Here is a 22,353-nt window from a genome sequence, read left to right on the forward strand (position 1 = left end):
TTTTCAGAAAGATATTCTGAATATTCGTCGCATTTGGTTGCTGTCGCTCTCTCTGGCCTGTGAATATTCCTAACGATCAGACGGGTGCTCTGAATATTCCTTTCCATCTGCTTCCTTTTTCTTCTTGTTTTTTTTTTTTTGGAAGAAAGATGTGCAGAGAGGACGGCGGGCTGACTTGTTGTTTCTTTTTCACGGGCTGAGATTGAATCCTTTGCTGACTGGCCTGTGAAAAGCTGGCCCACGTACGACTCAGGCCCATATACGTAGCTGTTACAGGCTGCCTGCCTGGCCCGAACAAACATGCCAGGCCAGAGCCCAGAGGCATCCATTGTTCTGTAGCTTGCTTGCTCGCTGTCAGCTTGGCAACGTGCTGATGAGAGTATGAGATGGTGCAGATACGAAAGAGACGCTTTGGGTTCAGATGGGAGCCTACTCAAGGTAAAGGCACGTAGCAACGGATATACATAGCCTGTTCAGCTGGATTTGTAAGTCGGTTGAAAAGTTGAAACGGTTGATTTGTTGTGAGAGAAAAATACTGTTTGGTGGTGGCTGATAAGCTGAAGCGAAGAGACCGACAGTTCGTCGAGAGAGGATGCATGCGTAATCATGAATGCACCCTAACCCACGTCTGATCGATCATTAGGCAGCATGCATGGCCACACGCAAATAGGGATGCACAGCCAAGTCTGTCTGCCTACCCGACACTACTCCCTGCGCGTTTCCATTTCGGCGCATGTTTCCTCAAGGAAAAGGGATCGCCGACGGCCCACGCGGCATTTCCTGAACCACCCAAATGAAAAAGGGCATGCAGCAGCTCCTGGAAGCGTGCGTGACATACAGTACAGCGGTGGATCTTGAGACCTGAGAACATTGGATTGGGATCCCCGGCCGGCCGACACGGCTCAGCGCCCACATGGTTTAGTCAACAAATTAAAGTTGCTCCTGCTACCTACTACCCAGTGCCCACAGCAAGTAACTAACTGTTCAATGCAAGTAGAGTAGTATTCTTTTTTTACCAAGGAAGTTTAAGCAGAGTATTTTATCTGTATTTACCCTTCACCGTTCATTGTGCAGCAGTATATCTTAGTTTAATCCACTGCATAGTGTTATGCCCCTACAAATATACTGCACCGGTATATTTGCGCTGCCTGCAAGTAGCAAATTATTAACAATACTTACTGATCCTAGCAGTAGTAAATTAGTAATAATAAACTATAAAACACTAGTACTGTCCACCGGATTAGCCACATGCAAATGTTTGCCTGCTGAGTGAGACCATGTGCAGCCTGACCACGACCACTATGTGCTATGTCCTGATGAACCACTGGTTTCATGCCGTCAGGCACACATCTTCCGTCAATACCTATCCATCTTACAGAATTGCATGTAGGAACACTCCTGGAATAGGCATTACTGTTTATGTTATCAAGAAGTATTTAGAGTAATTCTATGCTATATTATTAAACACACAAGAGTACGTATATATAATATAAGTGTCTAAAATCTCTTTTCTCGTGTTTGAGCCTCAAAGTTGGGGTGGGGGGCATTGGCCCCTACTAGACTACTAGCCCCCTCTCCTCTTCAGCTTGGTTTCAATCATCCAATCCCTCACAAAGTTACTAGCATTTAGCTCAAAACAAAAAAAAAGATGAAAAAATAATAGTAAAGTTAAGCATATGTATATACGTATAGAGATCCAAAGTTCATGCCAATTCATTGTGTTCTGCCAGAATCCGGTTTTATCCCTGTCGTAGAAAGTTTTACTCTCTCATACAAAAATGTTGCTCCACCTAAACAACCTTGTTTCGGTTGTATAAATTTTTGTCAACGGAACAAGTGTACTAACTTTTATTCTCATGACCTGTTTTAAGTGTACGATTTTTTTTTGTTCTTTCTCCTTTGTTCGATGCACAAATACTTTTGTTCCTATTGAATAATCCTTGTTATGAAGGCCAAAAGAAAAAGAATAGTCTAAGGTGTTGCGCAATGTGTATTACTTAGTATTTCCTTTTGTCAAAGAAGTCCTAAAATCAAAATTAATCATTACTGTTGACGGCGAGACGCCCTCAAATCTAGTGGCCCAACCTGCCCTAGCTCGATCGAACACGGTGGCCCCATCCGGTTTCACTATTTTTGCACAAAATGGGGCGTATGATACGGTGTTCAAGTCTAGACTTTTAATCTGTGTTTCACTATTTTTGCACAAAATGGGGTGCTGCTGTGGGAAGAACAGTTCAGCATTTATCAGTAATCTCTTCTTTACGAAGAAGAATGGAAGAAATAATAAAAGGCTTACACGATGCAACCAGTACATATAACGAAAAACCGTTTGTTCACTCCTTAGATTACGTGTTAGGCCCATGAAAAGGGCTTACTAGCACGGTGGACCGTGCAGCTTAAATAAGGCGGCACACTTTTCCTTTATGCCCGGCTTTAATTATTTCCTCTCCTTTTTCTTTTGATGCTGTTTGTTGGACAATCGAGTCCATTGTCTTCCAAGCTAAGGTACACTTCCACATATGTGTGGATTGCACCATGGTTCCAGAACACTGTGTCGCACTACCTAGGAAAGGAGCAAACAAAACATGAGAACATGAATACAATCTTCATCATGATAATTTGACCTCACAATACCTACAAAATAGACCACCTTGCATATGAAGAGCTATATACAACGTTACCAAAGCATTCTTTTTTCACAATAATGAGTGAATGGTGGAAAAAGAGACGAACTAGGTTAGATTTTTTTTTAAACCTGTCCACTAGGGGTTCGAGTCCTTGATCTGGCACTGGCGATCGCATTTTTCTGACTTCATTCCATGATTTAACCGGCACTATTCTTTCAGTAGTGGTAGACGACGTGCCCGTCGATAGCAAGATGCCAATAATGACTTCGTCAATCTTGAGATCTGACAGCTCAGTCCCTCATAGGTATAAGGTTATGTGCGTGTATTCATAGGGTTAAGGGCTTGATTGTTGGATTCCAATTGTTGCCGAACCAAAATCATGGCAAGCCAAAATCTTGGTTTGCCAAAATCAGGGCATGTCAAAGTTTTGGTAAGAAATTTAAATACTTGCTTGGTTTAGTGCTAAAACATGCCAACCAATATTTATTTCTATCAAGAAGCTTCTAGTGACATGCCATAATATTGGCTACAAACATTGGTGTGCCAATTTTTTTGACAATGAACCAATTTGTAGCCAAATTTTTTAGGATTGCCTTGATTTTGGCTTTGCAAATATTCAAGCCCTAAGTGCGCACGTGTTTATATGAACGTATGCATATGTACTGTTTGGAAAAAAAAAGAAAGGCGTCGTACTCCCCTACCTTTTATTATTTGATGAATGGGCAGGCTTAGTTAGGCAGTTACACTAACCCTATTTACTCGGGGTTCAGACGTTGCTTGAAAACAGTAAACATGCGCACATAATAACGGTCATTGCTAAGTTCCTTCCGAAATGCCATCACCCACTCATAAAAAAGAAATGGAAGAGAAGATCGACAGTGACGCTGACATGCGGGCCCCATGGGTGACGAGGTCACGACGCGCCGTGCAGCTAGGGCACAGGATCCTGTCAGGATGGATGGGTAATGGATTCACGTGTTGGGTGAACCTCTCAAGTCTGTGCCTCGTCTCCTGTCGTCGCGTGTCATGGTACCATGTAAAGTGGCACCGGTAGTAGTTAGCCTCCGTCCATTCGGCCTGTTCGCTTCAGCTTATTCAGCCGGCTTATCAGCCACCAAACAGTATTTTCCTCTCATACAAATCAGTCGTTTCAGCTTTTCAGCTGGCTTATAAGCTGAAGCGAACATGCCCATTATTTCGTCTGCTATCAACTTTACATGTATGTACCCTGAAAGTGGAATTTAACTCGTAAACTCTGCTCTCCCTCTGGAATCAGCCTAGTATGACTATTAAACAACATACCACATGGTAAGATTATTAGGAGGAGAAAGCAGAGAGCGCAGAGGGAGTTTCATCATAGCATGCGAGAGGAGTTTCATCACCGTAAAATTCAACAGACACAGTTAACAAATTCTCAATGATAACTATGCCATGAAGTTGTGACACGAGTTCACGAACATTTTCCAGAAGGAAATCAAATAAATCACGTACAAAAGGGAATTGAATGCTGGAGACAGAGCGAGGCAGCACGGCGGGAGGGAACGGCGCGGAGACAGGCTGGCCCTGCCTGCCCTCCCCGTCCCCGCCTTTTCTCCGTCGCCGCCGCAGCTCGACGCGGAATGGTGCTGACCCCCGCCGCTTTATCGATTTAAATCTCGGCTCCTACTTTCCTTCGTGTTCCCCGCGTAGCTTTGCTCTTGTTTAATCCCTCGCGCAAGTCGCAGAGAGCAGAGAGCACCCCGGCCGCGAGAAAGAAGAAAGCTGCCGTCCCAGCTAGCTATAAAAGCTCACTCTCTCTCTCTCCCCGCTTCACTCACCCCACCACCGCCGCACCCTGCCATTCACTGCGGCCCCGTGTGTCCCCAGATCTAGAGATCCGCCGCCATGGCGCCGGCCCTGGCGCTGCTGGTCCTGCTCGCCGTGGCCGTCTCCCTCGCCGGCGCCGACGATCCCTACCGCTACTACACCTGGACCGTCACCTACGGCCCCATCAACCCGCTCGGCACCACCCAGCAGGTATGCCACATTGCCATCTCTGTCTCCATCCTCCAGCTCCAGCCAATATCCATTACTCCCTGGTCCCTGCAATGCCGATGGCTGCCAAGAAAAAAAAGTTCCCTTCTTTTCCCCAATCCAGTTTCAGGATGCAGAGGGAGCTACTCTGTTTCGATTTCACTGTAGCATGTCGACTCACGAGCTGCCGTTGCTGTCGAACTCAACCAATCGCAGGGCATCCTGATCAACGGCCAGTTCCCTGGCCCGCGCATCGACTGCGTCACCAACGACAACCTCATCGTCAACGTCGTCAACAACCTCGACGAGCCCTTCCTCCTCACCTGGAACGGCATCAAGCAGCGCAAGAACTCGTGGCAGGACGGCGTGGCGGGGACCAACTGCGCCATCCCGCCGGGGGCCAACTACACCTACAAGTTCCAGGCCAAGGACCAGATCGGCACCTTCTTCTACTTCCCCTCCCTCGCCCTCCACCGCGCTGCCGGCGGCTTCGGTGCGCTCAACGTCTACCAGCGCCCCGCCATCCCCGTCCCCTACCCACCCCCCGCCGGCGACTTCACCCTCCTCGTCGGGGACTGGTACGCCGCCGGGCACAAGCAGCTCCGCCAGGCGCTCGACGCCGGCGCCGCCGCCCTGCCGCCGCCCGATGGACTCCTCATCAACGGCGCCCAGTCTGCAACCTTCGTCGGCGACCTCGGCAGGACGTACCTGTTCCGGGTCTCCAATGTCGGGCTCAAGGCCTCCGTCAACGTGAGGATCCAGGGCCACTCGCTCCGGCTGGCGGAGGTGGAGGGGACCCACCCCGTGCAGAACGCCTACGACTCCCTCGACATCCACCCCGGCCAGTCGCTCGCGTTCCTCGTCACGCTCGACAAGCCGCCGCTCGACTACGCTGTCGTCGTGTCCACGCGCTTCGCCGCCGCGAACCTCACGGCGGTGGGGACGCTGCATTACGCCGGCGCGACGGCCCGGGCGCCGGGCCCGCTCCCGCCGCCGCCGCCGGGGCAGTTCGACTGGTCCCTCAACCAGGCGCGGTCGTTCCGGTGGAACCTCACCGCCAGCGCGGCGCGGCCCAACCCGCAGGGCTCCTTCCACTACGGGACCATCCCGACGTCGAGGACGCTGGTGCTGGCGAGCTCGTCGTCCGCCGTGCTCGCTGGCCGGCGGCGGTGCGCCGTGAACGGCGTGTCGTTCGTCGTCCCCGACACGCCGCTCAAGCTCGCCGACAACTATAACATCGCCAACGTCATGGACTGGGACGGCGTTCCGGCGAGGCCCGTCGGCGGGGCGCCGCCGCGCGCCGGGACGCCCGTCGTCAGGCTCAACCTGCACGAGTTCGTGGAGGTGGTGTTCCAGAACACCGAGAACGAGATGCAGTCGTGGCATCTTGACGGATACGACTTCTGGGTTGTAGGGTGAGCATCTAGCCATCGGCCATCGCAGTATACATGAATGAAATTGGCCCTGCTCTTCGTCACCTCTGAAGAACATTTGCAAACAGATACTCACTCACACTTGATCATCGTCTGAATGCATTCAGGTACGGCAATGGCCAGTGGACTGAGATGCAGCGGCAAACCTACAACTTGGTCGACGCGCAAGCAAGGCATACAGTTCAGGTATCTTAACTTGGAAGTAGATTGCTCAAGAACATGGCTCTGAATCCTGAACACTGTATCCGATGAAACTGAACTGAACATTGGCAATTATTTGTTGGCATCAGGTGTATCCGAACGGATGGTCGGCGATCCTGGTGTCGCTGGACAACCAGGGGATGTGGAACCTGAGGTCGGCGATCTGGGACCGGCAGTACCTCGGCCAGCAGCTCTACCTCAGGGTCTGGACGCCGGAGCAGAGCTTCGCTAACGAGTACAGCATCCCGACCAATGCCATACTCTGCGGTAGAGCCGCCGGCTTGCCACACTGATGACCAAGATGCAGAGCATACACGGTCGATTCATCCTATACTACCTGTATGTTTCGTAGAATAAATCATTCTACTTATATAGCTGATGAAATCAAGATGATAGGTGACAGAGTGTTTTGTTGTAGCCAAAAGCTCAGAATCTGAACTTGCTATTCTTTGATGGTGATGTCAGTAGTTTATTTCTGCTTGTGGTTTGCCTGTGGGTAAGGACCTCTCAGGCTGAAGCTGTCCCATGATCTTTTCCCCAATGCATTGTTGATTCAGAAATGACAGATATGTTTGGATGTTTATTAGATTGTGTGATATCAACAGAAGTCAGCAGGTTTCAGCTTTATGCAACCAAATTTCAAGGCACAAGATGTTGAACCAAACTAAATTCAGGCGGGAACAATGTAGTGGTTTGTAGTGTTTCAGTTTCAAATGCTCGCTCATTCTATTTTCCATTCCTACTAACCAATTTCCTCTTCGACTGAGAAGCACTTGAAGCACCACCTCTTGGTCTCTGAATTGTAAAAGCTGCTCCAAATTCTGTAGGGGGAAAAACATTTTTTTAAGTAAAACCGGCAGGTTCTGGAATCAAATTTCCACTCAACAACAGGGGCCAACAAGTTGTAGCTTCAACAATCTAACAGCTTCAAGAATGTAAAACCTCATGAAGGTGGAAAGGACTTTCAGAGGTTCAGGAGTGAAAAATAGAACATGAACTAGTTGAAAACATAGTATGATGGTGGATTATAAATTTTTCAAGGATCTGCTGGCATTTTGATATTCTTAAGCACTGGCACTAGGCATTAACTTGTAAGGTTAAATGATCCTGTTGAATGGCATTAAAGAGAGGAGACTAGGAAACTACCAGATTGCAATATGTTTTCTACCCATACAATAGTTTTGAGACCAAGGGATTGCAACATTGCAGTTGTTCTGAAATAAGGAATACGGGAATATGCCATTCCACCTGTTCTGCTCTGCTCATATCACAGTCGACGCGAAAGCAAGACACAACTTCAGGTTTTAGTGTATTATAACCTGGAAGCAGATTCCTTAAGAACAAACAAGCTCTGAATTCTGAACATTGCTGGACTGAACATTGGCAATTGTGATTCATCAGGTGTACCTGAATGGATTTTTGGCGATCTTGGTGTCACTGGAAAACCAGGAGATGTGGAAGCTGTGGTTGGCGAGCTAGGACCGGCAATACCTTGGCCAGAAGCTCTACCTCAGGGTGTGGACGCCGGAGCAGAGCTTCTCCAACGAGTACGGCATCCCGCTCAACGCCATACTTTGCGGCAGAGCCGTTGATGACATCTCCTTGCCCCTCCTGGCCTCCTCTCTCTTTGGCTCAGCGGAGATCTGGAAGGCTGGGGCTCTGCGCTTCCCGACCGGATCGACCGGCGGCGGCGGCGGAGGATTCGTCGTCGGAGATGGGAGAGCGAGAGAGAGGCGGCCAGCCAGGGGCACCTCGCAAAATTTCCACCCGACAGGGGGCTATGCGCAAATATTCGGATCATGATTAATAATCGCGATCTAATATAGGGGGTTAAATACAAATATTCGGATCGCGATTAATAGTCACGATCCAAAATAGGGGTAAATGAAAAAATTAGGATCGTGATTAATAGTCTCGATCCAAATAAGGGGGTATTTATAAAGTTTCTGGGTGGGGGAAATAGCTTTCCGGCGAGCTCGCGCTGCCGCCGGCCGCCTCTGGTAGCCCTGCCGCTGAGCGTCTCGCGCCCACCCTCCACCAAATCCATACGCGCATAGGCCCATCACCCGTAGGAGATGCTGCAGCGGCATCGCCAGTGCGCCGAGAACGACGACAAGGGTCCAGGGATCCAAGCGCAATGACGGCTCGGGCTCCGGGCCTGTGCCACCACCGCAGCTGCCGGGGCAGTACGAATGGTCTCTCAACCAGGCGCGGTCGTTCCGGTGGAACCTGACCGCTAGCGCGGCACGGCCCAACCCGTAGGGGGACCATCCCGAAGTCGAGGACGCTGGTGCTGGTGAGCTCGTCGCCGACGGCTGTGCGCTGTGTAACACCCTAAATTAAAGTTTGCAGTTAATAAAATTTGTTAGAAACTAAATGCATGTGTCTAATGGGTTGTATTTAATTTTTTCTTAGGCAATTCAATTATTTTAAAATAAATCAATGAATTATATGAGTTCATTATTGCATTCATGCTAGTGCATTGTTTTTGATTGTTGAATTCAAAATTGTGTTTCAATTCATTTGTTTGAATTTTTATACAATAGAATACCTTTTCGTTTTTCCCTCCCTCTCTTCTCTTCCTTTCGGCCCGCCTTCCTCTTTTCGACCCAGCCGCAGCACCAGCCCAGCAGGTAGGCCCATCTCCGTCTCGGCCCGGCTCCCGCGCCGCCTCGCACCTTGGGCGCATGCCAAGGCTACGCCCCCGAGCTATAAAAGGCCGCCACCTCGAGCTCAGCTCGAGCGCAGCCTGTCACCCGTCGTCGTTGATCTCCGCCGCCGTCGCCCTTCTTTCGACAAGGACACAGCCCGGAGCGCCGCAAAGGAGGTAAGGAGGCTGCCTTTGAAGTTCCCATGCTCCCCCGTGTCTTCCTTCGCACGAACGAGCTCGCCAGAGACACGCGCCAATGCGCTGCCTCACGCCATCGCTGCTCCAACCACCACGACAACCCCCTAGATGTGTTCGACGTGTGCTTCGCTTCCTCCAAGGCTTGATCCCGTCGCAAACCGCCCCCGGTCGCTTGATTTAGAGCGAGTTCAGGTGAGTCGCCGCCGCCGCGTGCCGCTGCTCCGCTGCCCGCGTGCTGCCTGTCGTGTTACAGACGATCGCAACCGCTCGATCTCGATCTGACGGTCCGGATCAGATCTGAACCGGGTCAATAACGGTCAACCCCCATGCAATGCCGTTCATTTTGCTAAAGAGTCCCTAGGTTTTGTGGTGTTTGCACCCAAGGTCCAGCGCAGTTCAAAAGTAATTAGATCTAGATCATTTTTATTCTATTTTAGCCCCTGGTCTTTTGTAAAATAGTGCCCACCATCCTAGCCTTGCTCTTTTGCACGTTAAACCTTCGGTTTATATGCGTATTTATGTTTTAGCTATCGGTTTCTCGCAGCTTAGCCCCTGGAAGTTTAGTTTTCTTACTGATAAGCTCCAACACCTTGTTTAGTTCATATCTTTAGCGTTTTAGGTTTGTTTTAAGAGATCCTTCCGTCTACGAGTTCGTCTTAATGCATAGATTAGTCTTATGACCTTTTTTTCTCTGTTGTTACTGTTTGGTGTATTGTTTTCTTATTTTATTCCCTTATTTGCTTGTATGTGCTCGTGTGAGGCGTATAGAAGGACCGCAGTTCGAGGAATTCGAAGGTCAAGCTTTGAAGACTTCGAGCAGCCGGAGCAAGTCCAGGAAGGCAAGTCGAGCCCTCGATCACAACTTGACTATCACACCCAGTTTTAAAGGAAAAATCAAATGACTATCATATGTGTGCTAGGATCATATTTCACACATATGATGACTTCAGTAAATATCAAATATAGTGTTATAACGTAAAGAGAGAGAATTACATAGATTACGTAACCAGAAATGAGATAAAAATCTCTAGTATATGCAGCGGATCCCCAACAACTCCATAGGCAGCTGACTGAAGGACTCGCCTAGAACTATCCTCAAAGTTCTCTCGGTCTGAGCAGCAATCCAGATATTGTAGATGCAATATAAAAGAACACAAGCGTGAGCACATGCCGTACTCAGCAAGAGAAAAGAAAATATGACATGCAAGGCTTTATATGGTGGAAGGCTGACAAGGTTAACTGCAATTAGCACTTTTAGTTGGTCAAGTTTTATTCCACAGCTAATTACTAGCAAATGTAAGTTTATACCATCGCACAATTAATATAGAGCATCGATATACCAAAAGCATGAACATAACAAATAATACAAGTTGTTTTATCTTCAAGTGAATTAATCATGTGAGGGTCTAGGCCGCTCTTAACCGTGAGCACAACTGCTATAATAGTTTTTAGACACTTTGCAGAGATTGTACATCTTTACCCACAAGTCGCGTAAAAGTTCAGGAGAACTTTAGACCCAACCATGTTGTGCAAAAGTAGGCACAATACCACACTTCTGAGGTTTGATTGCATAGGGATGCTACGAGACCTTTACAAAGACTTCCCCAGTGTGTTCTAGTGCACAAGGTTCCGTGAGTCATGCCCCTCTTATCACCAGTCCAGCACTAGAGTCCTCTCATTAGTTAGCCAAGACCAGAGCCATGTAATTCTTGTGGTTGTACTATTTTCCTGGGTGGTCGCTCCATGTTCCGATTAACCGATATGGTCTTGTAATTAATCAACATATAGGAACATTGAGTAAATAATAAAACCATGTTGTTTATTTACCAACCCATTTGAGCAAACTAAGCATCATCTACCATGATATTTAATTAAACAACCCAACTGGAAGGTATGATAAAAAAACTAGACATCGTCCTTAATAGGAACCCATCATGTTAATGCAAGCGATAAATAAATATTGTGAATCAATTGCATGTCATTTAGGTATAAACGGGAATGAAAAAGGACACTTGCCTTCCTCAAAGCCTTGCTGCTGCTCAGATTCTTCAAAGCCTTGATCTTCAGAAAATTCCTCAAACGACAAGTTCTCTACGCATGACACAAGCACATGCAAGAGAAAGCAATACAATAAAGAAGAAATAGTACACCAAACATCACTAACAGTAATGAAAAGTGGTACAAAACTAATCTACACGTTAAGACCAACACGTGAGCAAAAGAATCACTCAAAACGGAACTAAAATGTGAAAGATACAATCGAAACAAGATGCAAGGGCTTAACTGCGAGAAAACTAAGCTTCCAGGGCTTGTCTGTGAACACTGAGGGTTTAAATGTGTAAGAACTTAAAAGGTTGGATTGGATCGTGAGATTATCGGTTTCTTCGAGGTCCTAGCTACAAAACGGTCATCTTCTTCAACCTCCATCCGGTCCGGTTGAACTCGTGTGGCTGACGGGGAGTCTTGCCGCCGGCGGCGGTTAGGCCAAGGGGAAGGGGGCGCGCGGCTGCGGTGCTTTAATTTGCGGTGGTGTGGTCGGCACTAGCACTAGGGTGCACATGAGCGGCGGTAGGCGGCGCGTGTGGGCGCGCATAGGTGCAGGCGAGGCAGGTGGCTAAAGGACGACGGTCTGCGTGGGCGCGCAACGCATGGGAGCTCAGCATGGGGCACGGGTGGCTCAAGGCCAGGCAAGCAGGAGCACAGGCGCTGTCGGCCATGGCTGGCGACCATGAACAACAACAGAGAGAAAGAAAGAGAACAAGGGATCGCCGGGGACAACCACCAATCTCGCACAGGAGCAGCAAAATGGATCGAGGATGACGAGACAAATGCGTTGGTGTGCTCACCTTCGATCGAGGACTGACAGTTTCGCCGAATTTGCTCGCCGAAGTTTAACAGATACGTATGTTCGGTGTTGAACTGCGGGAGCTAGAGTTGTCGAAATGAGATGGAGTTTGCAGCATTGGAAAGATCACCGGAAAGTATTTATAGCCCTAGTCTGAGTCCGGATTTATTTTCCTCTTTTTCTAATTTTGAGAATTAATTTCAGGTTTGAAAACAATTCCAGAAAATCCTGAAATCATAATTGAATCATGAAAAATACTCCAAAAGCTCTGAAAAATTCAGAAAAAATCCTGGAGATGATTTGGGACACGAGGAACCCAAATAAAATACTTGGACCTCCTGGAAAGACTTTTAGAACCATCCAAAAATTAGATTAAGTTCCAAGAAAATGAGAATAAATTCCAGAAAAGTATGGAAAATTCTCGGAGGAACCTAATCATCATCTAAACGCATTTTTAAAATTTTTCACACTCAAGGAATAAGAAATGCAACCAGCATGAATACAACACACTTAAACCTATGGTTCATCAAGTCAATTTTAGAAAAAGATTTTAATGCCTAATAAATTCACAGAGAAACCTTAAGGCCTTAAACGAACTCAAGCAAATTCTAGTGAAATTCTAATTATTTTTTTATTAACTGCAATAGATGAAAAATTAGGGTATTACATTGACCCTATGCAATCTTTACTTTCATGATTTGTCCGACGCTCCTTTCTTGACCTAGCATCGGAACATCCGATGGTCTAGGATTTTTCCCTTCTCTTCTGGCAATTGATCCGACACTACTAAAAAAGTGGCCATAGGAATATCCGATGGTACTAATTTTTCTACGTTGAATACCTCTATTTTCACACCAAAGATACCATCTCTAGATTTTTTCTATCATTTGGATGCTTCAATAATCAATACCATAGAACAACCCTAGATATCATGGCTTGATCACTTAAATACCATAGCTTGGATACTCGAATACCATGACTTGGATACTCGAATATCATAATTTGGATGTCAAGAATACCATCATTTGGACCTTGCCATGATTTGGTTTGCATTCTTGGGACCTAGAAAACCTACAAGGTACATGCTAGACAAAGCATTAGTCCCAATGACTATATTGTCACTCAATCACCAAAATCACAAACTATGGCTTAATAAGACCATGTTCGCTACAACAGCCTAACAAACAGAAACTACAGTTCGTGGATGTGTGAAACTGAGATAAAATCAAGTGCATACCAATGGCAATAATATACTTAACGGTGTCCCTGTTCTTGTGCTGGGTTTAGGCGTTGCTGTGCTTCCTTCACAAGAGATATGAAAGATTCAAACGATTTTCCGAGTCCTATGTATAATGCAACCGTAATCCAACGTTATTCGTTCATATGTAAAAGGAGAAAAATGGTCACAGCAAAATTAGAAACGCACAACGTCCGTTTCCTGTGACGGCGGTCGCTCTCGTCTTTCTCCTGGGCGACGGCTCTCACTCCAAACTCCAGCAAGCGGCTCATGCCCTGGTCACCGCTCAGGAGGCGAATCGTGCGCCCCCGGTCCTTTCTCTTTGGCCGAGCTCTGCGCATGGGTGCTCTGCGCTTCCCATCCAGGACGACCGGCGGTGGCGACAGGCCGGAGGTTTAACCGGTGAGGGGAGAGACGACACAGAAGAGAGATAGGCAGGGGCACTTTGTAAAACTCGCATTCATGACAGGGGTTTATCCGTAAATAATCGGATCGCGATTAATAGTAGCGATAGGTAAATTCAAATATTTGGATCACGATTAATAACCACGATTCAAATGGGTCTATCTAGAAATTTTCTCCATCTCTAATTTGTATCAGCCGATTGCATTTTGCCGGATTGGTTTCTTTCTTTATTTTACTGTCAATTGTCAAATACCATCTGTTGCTCAGGATGAAGCATCTATTACCAAATAAGAATAGACCAATGTGCGAGTGCTAGGGCGCATGGGAAATTGGAGACAGCAGATTGGAGTCGATACATTGGGAAACTCTATTGTAGCAGTTAGCTACTTGGTTGCTGTCAGGTACAGAATCCTGAACAAATGGCCTCTGCTTGACTTCAGTAGTTCAGTTAGTCTCTGCTTCACCAGGGGATGTGCTACCTGAAACACATTCAGAGATTAAAACAGGTGCACAATCTCAGGGCAGGCTGCCAATGATCGTGTTCGCACATTAATTAGAAATAACAAGAGTCATGGAAAGATAGATTTATCAATTATCAAATGCAAAGCTGTTCGACGGATATAATTTAGATAATGAAAAAAGAACAGTTCCAGCCTTTGCTTCTTTGGAAACATAGCACATGTACTTGTTGCAACTAGTTCAGTACGCATACTGTTATGGGAGCATCACACAAACCGTGATATTAACAGAAAAAATGAATACAAAACTTAGATAGCACGCGACTACATTGTCAACAAGAATTGTAGATCCCAGTTCTGGAATAAGAATAAAAATACAGGTTTTTTATTTTGTCAAACAAATAGCCCAGAAGACAATCCAAGATAAATCTTTGATAAAAACAAGGTAATATACTTAACGATGTCCCCTTTGTCAGACAGAGATATCAATTACCCTGTTCTTGTGCTGTCTTTACGAGTTCTTGTGCTTCTTTCACTAGAGAAGCGAGAGACCTCGCTGGCTTGATCACCTCACCATCATTCCCAGCAAAGAGCATGCAGTTATCAACCTCCGACATGGTTCCCAAAGTCTCGGTCAGTGCTTCCTTGAAATTATGTTCATTGAAACGTTGGATGCAGCTGGGCTTGGCTTGAATCATAGCTATCACCATCTGGCAGGTAAGTTTCACTACTCTCAAACACTCAGACTCAGCCGTGCATTGCTTGTTTGCTTCCAGTATGTCTTTTAGCTTCTTCGCAAGTGCTGCATCTTCTGGGGTGGATCGAGCAAAATCTTCTCTACTGATCACATTTTCGTTGCATATCACCACGGCGAGGGATAACATGGCTGCCATAAACTTTCTTTCTTCTGTGGGCTGGTTTTCCTCAAAATTTTCTGCTGCATCTGCACTTGTTCCCATTTTACTAGATAATATTTGATCGAGCACCTGTAACAAACATAATTTAATGCATAGGACCAGCAGTATTGATGCAACTCATCTCTAGTGGAAATTTTTGTACACTACAGAATTAAGAGAAATTAACTGACATCTGAGAATTGGTAATAAGATCCAACATGATGCAGAGGCAGAAGAAGCGAGAGTTGTTGTCAATTTTTCTTTTGTTCTAAACAAAAATAGGCAGAGGTAGCTAGTTACCTTGGTCAATAGGTTGATCACCTCTTGCTTGGAAATTATATCAGCAACATTAACATCTCTTTCTCTTGCAGTGCTAACGCGAAGCAATCTGGCCAGTGCTTCCCCTGCTTTTCCCCTCATCAGTCTGGTGGCATTTTCCCTGTCTGCTTGTTCCACTTGAACTACAGTATTGTTGCTGGACGCTTCCTCAAGGAAGATGCATAGCAGGGCCTTGAGAAGCTTGTTAAACTCCAGCTTTTTGAAAGAATCATCAAAGGCTAACTCCGTCAGGATCTCCAGGGCTTGTCCATGCAGTTCTTGGGCAGCTCCGCTGTCATTCTCCAAAGTAGCCATCAGATTGCTGACAGCTTCTGTGGTACTCGCAAGTTCCTGGCGCAGCCTTGTGGCGCCATCCCCATGGCAGGCAAGTATCCTGCTTAACGCTGTGAGTGACTTGCTTAGCATTCGAACAACCATTGTGTCCTCCCGCACAGTGTTGAGAAAGTCAGGGCTGCTCAGTGGTGATGTGATCTTAGAGAGCAGCCTTGGGTGTTTGCTTATCTCTGCACAGTTCTCTTCGCCCTGTGTGAGCCCCTCGAGAATCAGCAGGCCTTGAGAAACCATCCCTCTGGCTCCTCCAGATTCATGTTCAGTTTGGTCCTTGATCTGCAGTACTGTGTCAGCAGCTTGTGGCTCACAAGATTGCTTATTACAGCTTTCAAGTAGGGAACAGATGCATTGCAGTGTACCCGGGAAGTGAGCTATATTGAGGTCACTGGCAAGGTGTGCTACAATCCTTGCGGCACGCTCTCTGTTCTCGACGTTATCAGCTGTGCCTCTCAGACCAATCATGCCGATCAGATTCTGAACCGAGATCCTGGAAGACAGTAGCTTTTGTCTTACAGACTTATCCTCACTGAACAACTGGTCTAACACCCTTGCTCCCCATAGATGGTCGTCATCCCCAGATGCAGACTGGAGCTTCTCTACACCGTATGCGATCAAGTTCCAATTGTCAGGAAGCTCCCCGTCCTTCCTGAACTTCCTAGCTGTTTCTGAATAGTAGAGGGAAACGATTTCTTTACGCCTTTCTTCAAGCCCACAGTGTTTTTCCGTTCGTGATTGCAATCTACCCTTCACACTGAAAATGACTATGTAGTAGGAGGCGAATAAACTCTGGAACAGAATTAGGCCATAGAAGATGTCCAGTGCGGCGTACAGTTTTGATCTGTTGCCAATATCTCCACCCACATCGTCGTAATCTCGTCGTACAAGACGCCACACTGCGACCCCCAGGTTCACAAATGGCGAAAGAACATACAGAAAGGTAAAACACACGATAAAAATCCACTTCAGTACTTGCACCACACGCAGCACGATTACAACCTTATGCGCCTCGAACCATTTCTGTTGCCGGAGAGTATCAATGATGTCATCCTCTTCCCAATAAATCCCTTTACTGAGCTCGTTGTTACTAATTTCCGCCATCCTGCGTAATATGTTGGAAAAGCTAAGGTTGTCTTTGTCCATCGATATGACCATTAAAATTCAGGATATGGTGTCACACAGAATTGGGACTTAGCTGCTTGCGGCAGTCACTCCATGGCTAATTACAAGACATTTTTTTTTCTCTTTAGGAGTTGGAAGAGGTAGACACTCTAGCGGGACAGCCACAATATAGTTCAAGAACCGTTACTATGCATTTTGGAAGTTTCGGGATCACGATAAGAATGCGGAACAAGGTTAAGAACTGCTGGTAATATTTACTCTAGTTCCTTTTTAACAAAAATATCGACTATGAACACAGCCGCTTCCTGTACAACTACCGGGAGTAGGTTAAGGGTTAGTTATATAACTTTAAAGGCCATTTTGGTCCATCTAACTTTAAACTTATCTTACACCAAAAAGAAGAGACAACAATGGATATGCAAACAGTTAAACTAGCAAGGTCGAGACCAAAGCAGGTTACTTAATTTTCCCTTAGACGCAACATATGGCCGATGTTTTATCATTGTCTTTATATATTTTTGGTTTACAAGAATATTTTTTTTCACATGCATACTTTGTCTAAAAACATGAAGGCCATATGCTAAGTGTCGGGATAGATCCCTATTACCCGCAAGGAAGGAAGAAGACGGACTCCAACTAAGATTCTGTAATCCAACTACAAATCAAACCATGTAATACTACTAGGACTCCTCCTTGTAACCGACCAGTTATCCCGATCCCTGGAGTATATAAAGGAGGGCAGGGTACCTAGATCGGCAGAACCACAACAGAGGACCAAATCCTCAATACCAAACAACACTCAAGTACATGGCGCAATATACAACACCCTAAATAGGATGTAGGGTATTACGCTACACTGGCAGCCCGAACCTGTATAAATCCGTGTCTTGTGTCCTCATTTTTATCATCAAGTTCCAAGTCCGACGATTCCCCACCAACCAATCTACTACCTCGGGATACCCCTCGATAGGTTGCCGGGTATAAAACACCGACATCTGGCGCGTTAGGTTGGGATGATCGTTGAGATCATCGGGCAAGCTTGAAGGACCTCATCTTCAAAATCAATCTACTCGACGAGAAGCAAGTCGCCGAGTTCCAATTCGAAGCGGATATGGAAAGCTTGCGGGAGATCATCGGTTGTCGGCTTGTCTACATGCAAAAAGCTGCAGCACTGGTCGCACTGCTATAGCTGGTCATCCTCCGTGGCTCTGTGCGTCGCTCAAGGCTGATGATCCGCTACTGATCCACACCTGTGAGAAGGAAAAATCCTGGCAAAATTATTTTTCCGTCTTCGAGTTCAAGTCACCGACGATGCATCTTAAGCTAATTGCTTCCAGCTGCCAAATCCTATACTAAAGCAATGAAGGCCAATCAATATTCCATCTACTGCTCGTGCGCAGATTGAGGAAACTACCAGCTCGATTACTCTCCGTGCAAGGCTACTTTTCAGGGTTTCAGTACACGTACCAGGAAGGCCACTAGGAGATCTGTTCCTCTTCACTACATGTACTCAAGAAATGCACGTGGAACTTCAGAATGCATGACTACGCTAGCTTCACAAGAGCACTCAACGACACAATAACGACTACCTAAAACTTCTCGTCTCAACTACAAACTAGTCGAGGGTGGGTTCCACGTGATCAACAACTAGTCGGAATCGACTCCGACTAGTCGGTTTCATCAACAACCGCCGCGGCTTCATGACGACCACCACGGGTTTGTCGATAATCGTCCACGAATCAAGCTAAGTCACTTTTTTAATTATTTCATATATTTTTTCGGGCTTGTTTTCCACATGATGGGCAACGTGCTGAGTACTTATTTGTGTACGCCTCTCAACGGGAATTAGCCACCAGAGCCACACTTTGCCGATTATTCCTGGGGTATATTGACCGACCGCCACGGGCTTGGTACATCAAATTATGGAGGCTATGGCCACGGGTTTGGCGCACAGAGTGTTGGAGGCTTGTAGCGGCTACACCCTAAGAAGGCACAAATCCTATATGCGAACACACGCTCTTCTCGCTAAAAGGTAGAAAAGTCTCATCGACTACTTTATGCAATCACGCTCTCTTTTTGTTGCAATGTCGACTACTTATTTTTGTTGTCTCCTATTAGTGGCCACTAATCTCCTCGAGTAGAACATGTCTCAATTCGTGAAAGCCTCGAATCTTATGTCATACCTAAATGTTAGGACGCGTACACGAGAGAAAGATCTCAGATGTGTAGCAGCAGTGACAGTACGCGTACACGAGACGAAGATCTCACACGTAGTGACAATAGCTAAATAGGAGCTAAGTGCCAAATAACTACTTGACGTGGCTCCTTCAGCTCATCAGGTGTATAAGCTCGGGGGCTGGACGCTGCAAAACTACTCAGATGACGATTGGCGTGAAGACTAAAGCTCGCTAGACCCTTGAATTGGTTATTTAATCATTTCAGGACTCGGGGGCTGATAAGCTACACCCTGTCGGGGATAGATCCCCAGTACCCGCAAGCAAGGAAGAAGACAGACTCCTACTAGGATTCCTATATAATCCTACTAGGACTCATACCATGTACTCCTACTAGGATTCTTTGTAACCGACTAGTAATCCCACCACCTGGAGTATATAAAAGAGGGCAGGGGTCCCTAGATCAGTAGGCCAAGACCTCAAAGGAATACAACAGAGGATCAAATCCTCAATACCAAACAACACCCAAGCGCAGGATGCAATATACAATACCCCAAACATGAAGTAAGGTATTACGCTACTCTGGCAGCCCAAACCTGTATAAATCTGTGTCTTGTGTCCTCGCTTTTACAATCAAGTTCCAGGTCCGGCAATCTTCCACCAACCAATCTACTACCTCGGGATACCTCTCGGTAGGTTGCCGGGTATAAACACCGACATCTGGCATGCCAGGTAGGGGTGATCGTCGAGATCATTGGGCAAGCTTGAAGGACCTCATTATCAAGATCAATCTACTCGGCACGGTATGATCATTGTTACGTGCTGAGCATTCTCAACTCAACAATTTTTGAGTGCAAGTGCAAGACAAAGTTCAAGACCGAATTGATTTCCAGTGTTGCACTAGATGATCATCTGAAGACGTGTTGAATTAATCACGCAGCCAGATTGTTATCACGGGAGCACAGGAGGACCAAGGCTCATGGATAAATATGGAGGCAGTCGGATTCGACTTCAAGATGAAAGTTCCCATTTATATGGCTTGTACGAGCTTCTGGGCAATCTGTGATTAGGACAAGGAAACACCTGCTATCGGATTAGAAGGCGGAGGAAGACCACCAGCATCAGAGTTCGAAGGTGAGTCGTAATCATCCGTCGATCCCATCTACGAAAAAATACTACACTATGCAGCTGTCGACAGGCGGAGGGACTCGTAAATCTGTAAGGAATCAGTGCTCGTAGCCTAAGAGGGGGAGGGGGTGAATTAGGCAACTTAAAAATTTAACCTATGGCTTCCACTACTTTGCACATAAGTAAACTAGATCATTCTATCCTAGAAGTGCATTCTATGGTTGATCCAATGTAAAACCCTCATCCTAAAATAAGTTTTGCAATCTATAGCCAACCCTATCAAGTTACTATTCTAGGAAAGTAAAGGCACACAAGTTGCAAGTATGAAATGCGGAAACGTAAGAGGTTAGGATGAGGGGAAGCAAACTATTGACACAATGATTTATCCCGTGGTATCGGTAGGCACTAAGCAACCACTAGTCCATGTTGTTGAAGCACTCAAACAAGAGTAATGCTTCCCGCTCACCAAGTCTCTGCCAAAGTGCCCATTGACTTGCCAAAAAGGCTCGGCCACTAAGACTCACACCAAGTCCCTCGGTCACCTTGATACCATCTCCACTAAGGAGCTTCTCCACGAAGGGAGGGGGTCTCCACGTCCCCTGCACAAGGTCATCGACGCTGCTCCACACCAAGCTGGAGGGTTGAAGACTTTTCGGCGAGCCACCAAGGCTCCAAGGCACTGGCACACCTCTTGTACAACGGTAGTTCTCTCTAGAACCTGATCACAAGGTTGGCACACCTTGCACTCACTCCTCTCTAGGCCTATCCAACATTGGAAACATCTAGGAAAATAGGCGTGATTGGGTTCAAAAACCGGCCTGGCCGGTTTGAGTTCTAAAATAGGCACTCGTTTCGGTGCTGTTAGTGTAGGTTTGATTTGAAATTTTCCATCGGATGCTTTGACGTAACAATAAAAATTACCAAGTGCAATATCAGCTATCACAGTTTGTAACATGAAAAAATAATATGTAAAAATGATTACATCCTTCGACTCTGGGATATAAAATTCTCGCCACAACGTGAACACTATGTTTCATGCAACATTCACTATGAAACATATAGAAACAATAGTTGCAACATATACGCTTAACTATTGCAATATATGTGGAGCCGTTCGATTTTTTAAGATTGCGAACGTATACTTGATTTCGAGTGAAGCTGGCGCCAAGTTTGCCCGCCGGCTCTCGATTTCATGATCCGCCGCGGCCAAATTCGTGCACAGGTACTCTATTTTTATTGGCGCTCGATTTTGACTTTTGAGGTCCACTAGTGCCGTTCCGCTGACACCACCTTGCTATCCTGCTCAGGCCGTCTTCTCTCCCTTCCTCTCTGGTCTCTCAGTCTCTCACTTGCATATGGGGTTTTGGTGATCTATCTGTCTCTCATCGATCAGTCGACCGAGGGGCCATTAGAGTGAAAATTTGACATTAACAGCGACACAAGTTTTGACGGACGCAACGGCAATGGCAGGCATACATAGAAGGAAAATGAAGAATTTGAATGGCAGGTTCACTTATAAGGAAAGCTAATGTAGTACCTGAATGACATGAGGAAGCTGAGTGCAGTGAGGACCCAGAATTCCTTGAGCAGGAGATCGTCGATGAAGCCTCCGAGGAGCACGACGGTGGACCACAGCAACGCCAGGAATCCCAGAGCGCTTACAATGTTCCCCGTGGCGGTCCGAAGCCTCACGTAGCGATTGATCATCAGCACCTCCGGCCTTCCGACGTCCTCTTCCATGGTTCCTTAATTTTTGTCAAAACTCTGAAAGAAATTAAACGAACGTTTGCAATAATGGAGGAGGCCGATGTCTGGTTTGCCTTTGGCAATGGGATTTGCCAGCGTGTGGTCACTGCTCATGCTGCCCGAGTAATGGGTAGCTTGACCTCTCCATTTCTGGGTCGCGTTAGTTCAGCAGATGCTGTCACAACATGCACATGAAGAGGGAGCACAAGTGGTAATAGCTTCCAACCAAATTAAGTTTTGGATGCAATAAACAAATACTCCAGCCGGCGGATTGTTTCTAACAAATCATGTGATTTAATGGAAGTTTCCAACCGGTACACCTACAGACATACGCAAGAAGGTGTTTTTTTTTCAAATATAATAAATAGATAGACAAACTAGTAATAACAAATGCAACAGCCGGCGGATTGTTTTTTAATAGACACAACAAAAGACACATACAGACATACGCAAGACGGTTTTTTTCCCCCAAATATAATAAACAGATAGACAAACTAGTAATAACAAATACTCCTGTTGGGGGAAATATTAACGATCCCCTAAATACCGCTTAA

At 46.3% G+C, this 22,353-nt stretch overlaps 2 protein-coding genes across 2 annotated transcripts; one reads left to right on the forward strand and one right to left on the reverse strand.

The window, feature by feature from the left end:
* Positions 1–4,246: 4,246 nt before the first annotated feature.
* On the forward strand, positions 4,247–6,860 carry LOC101755881 (L-ascorbate oxidase homolog). The gene is made up of 4 exons (XM_004955314.4): positions 4,247–4,643; positions 4,857–6,055; positions 6,181–6,259; positions 6,364–6,860. The coding sequence occupies exons 1-4, from the start codon at positions 4,512–4,514 to the stop codon at positions 6,565–6,567; spliced, it is 1,614 nt and encodes a 537-aa protein (XP_004955371.1). The 5' UTR covers positions 4,247–4,511; the 3' UTR covers positions 6,568–6,860.
* A 7,132-nt stretch (positions 6,861–13,992) lies between these two features.
* Positions 13,993–21,868, reverse strand: LOC111256243. Its single transcript, XM_022823918.1, has 4 exons — positions 21,591–21,868; positions 15,264–16,731; positions 14,637–15,053; positions 13,993–14,088 (listed from the first exon to the last, which is right to left on the reverse strand). Exons 1-4 carry the CDS (start codon positions 21,791–21,793, stop codon positions 13,993–13,995), a joined length of 2,184 nt encoding a protein of 727 aa, XP_022679653.1. The 5' UTR covers positions 21,794–21,868.
* Between the last annotated feature and the right edge of the window lie 485 nt (positions 21,869–22,353).

Source organism: Setaria italica, chromosome II, assembly GCF_000263155.2.
Source record: "Setaria italica strain Yugu1 chromosome II, Setaria_italica_v2.0, whole genome shotgun sequence".
Classification (NCBI taxonomy): Eukaryota; Viridiplantae; Streptophyta; class Magnoliopsida; order Poales; family Poaceae; genus Setaria; species Setaria italica.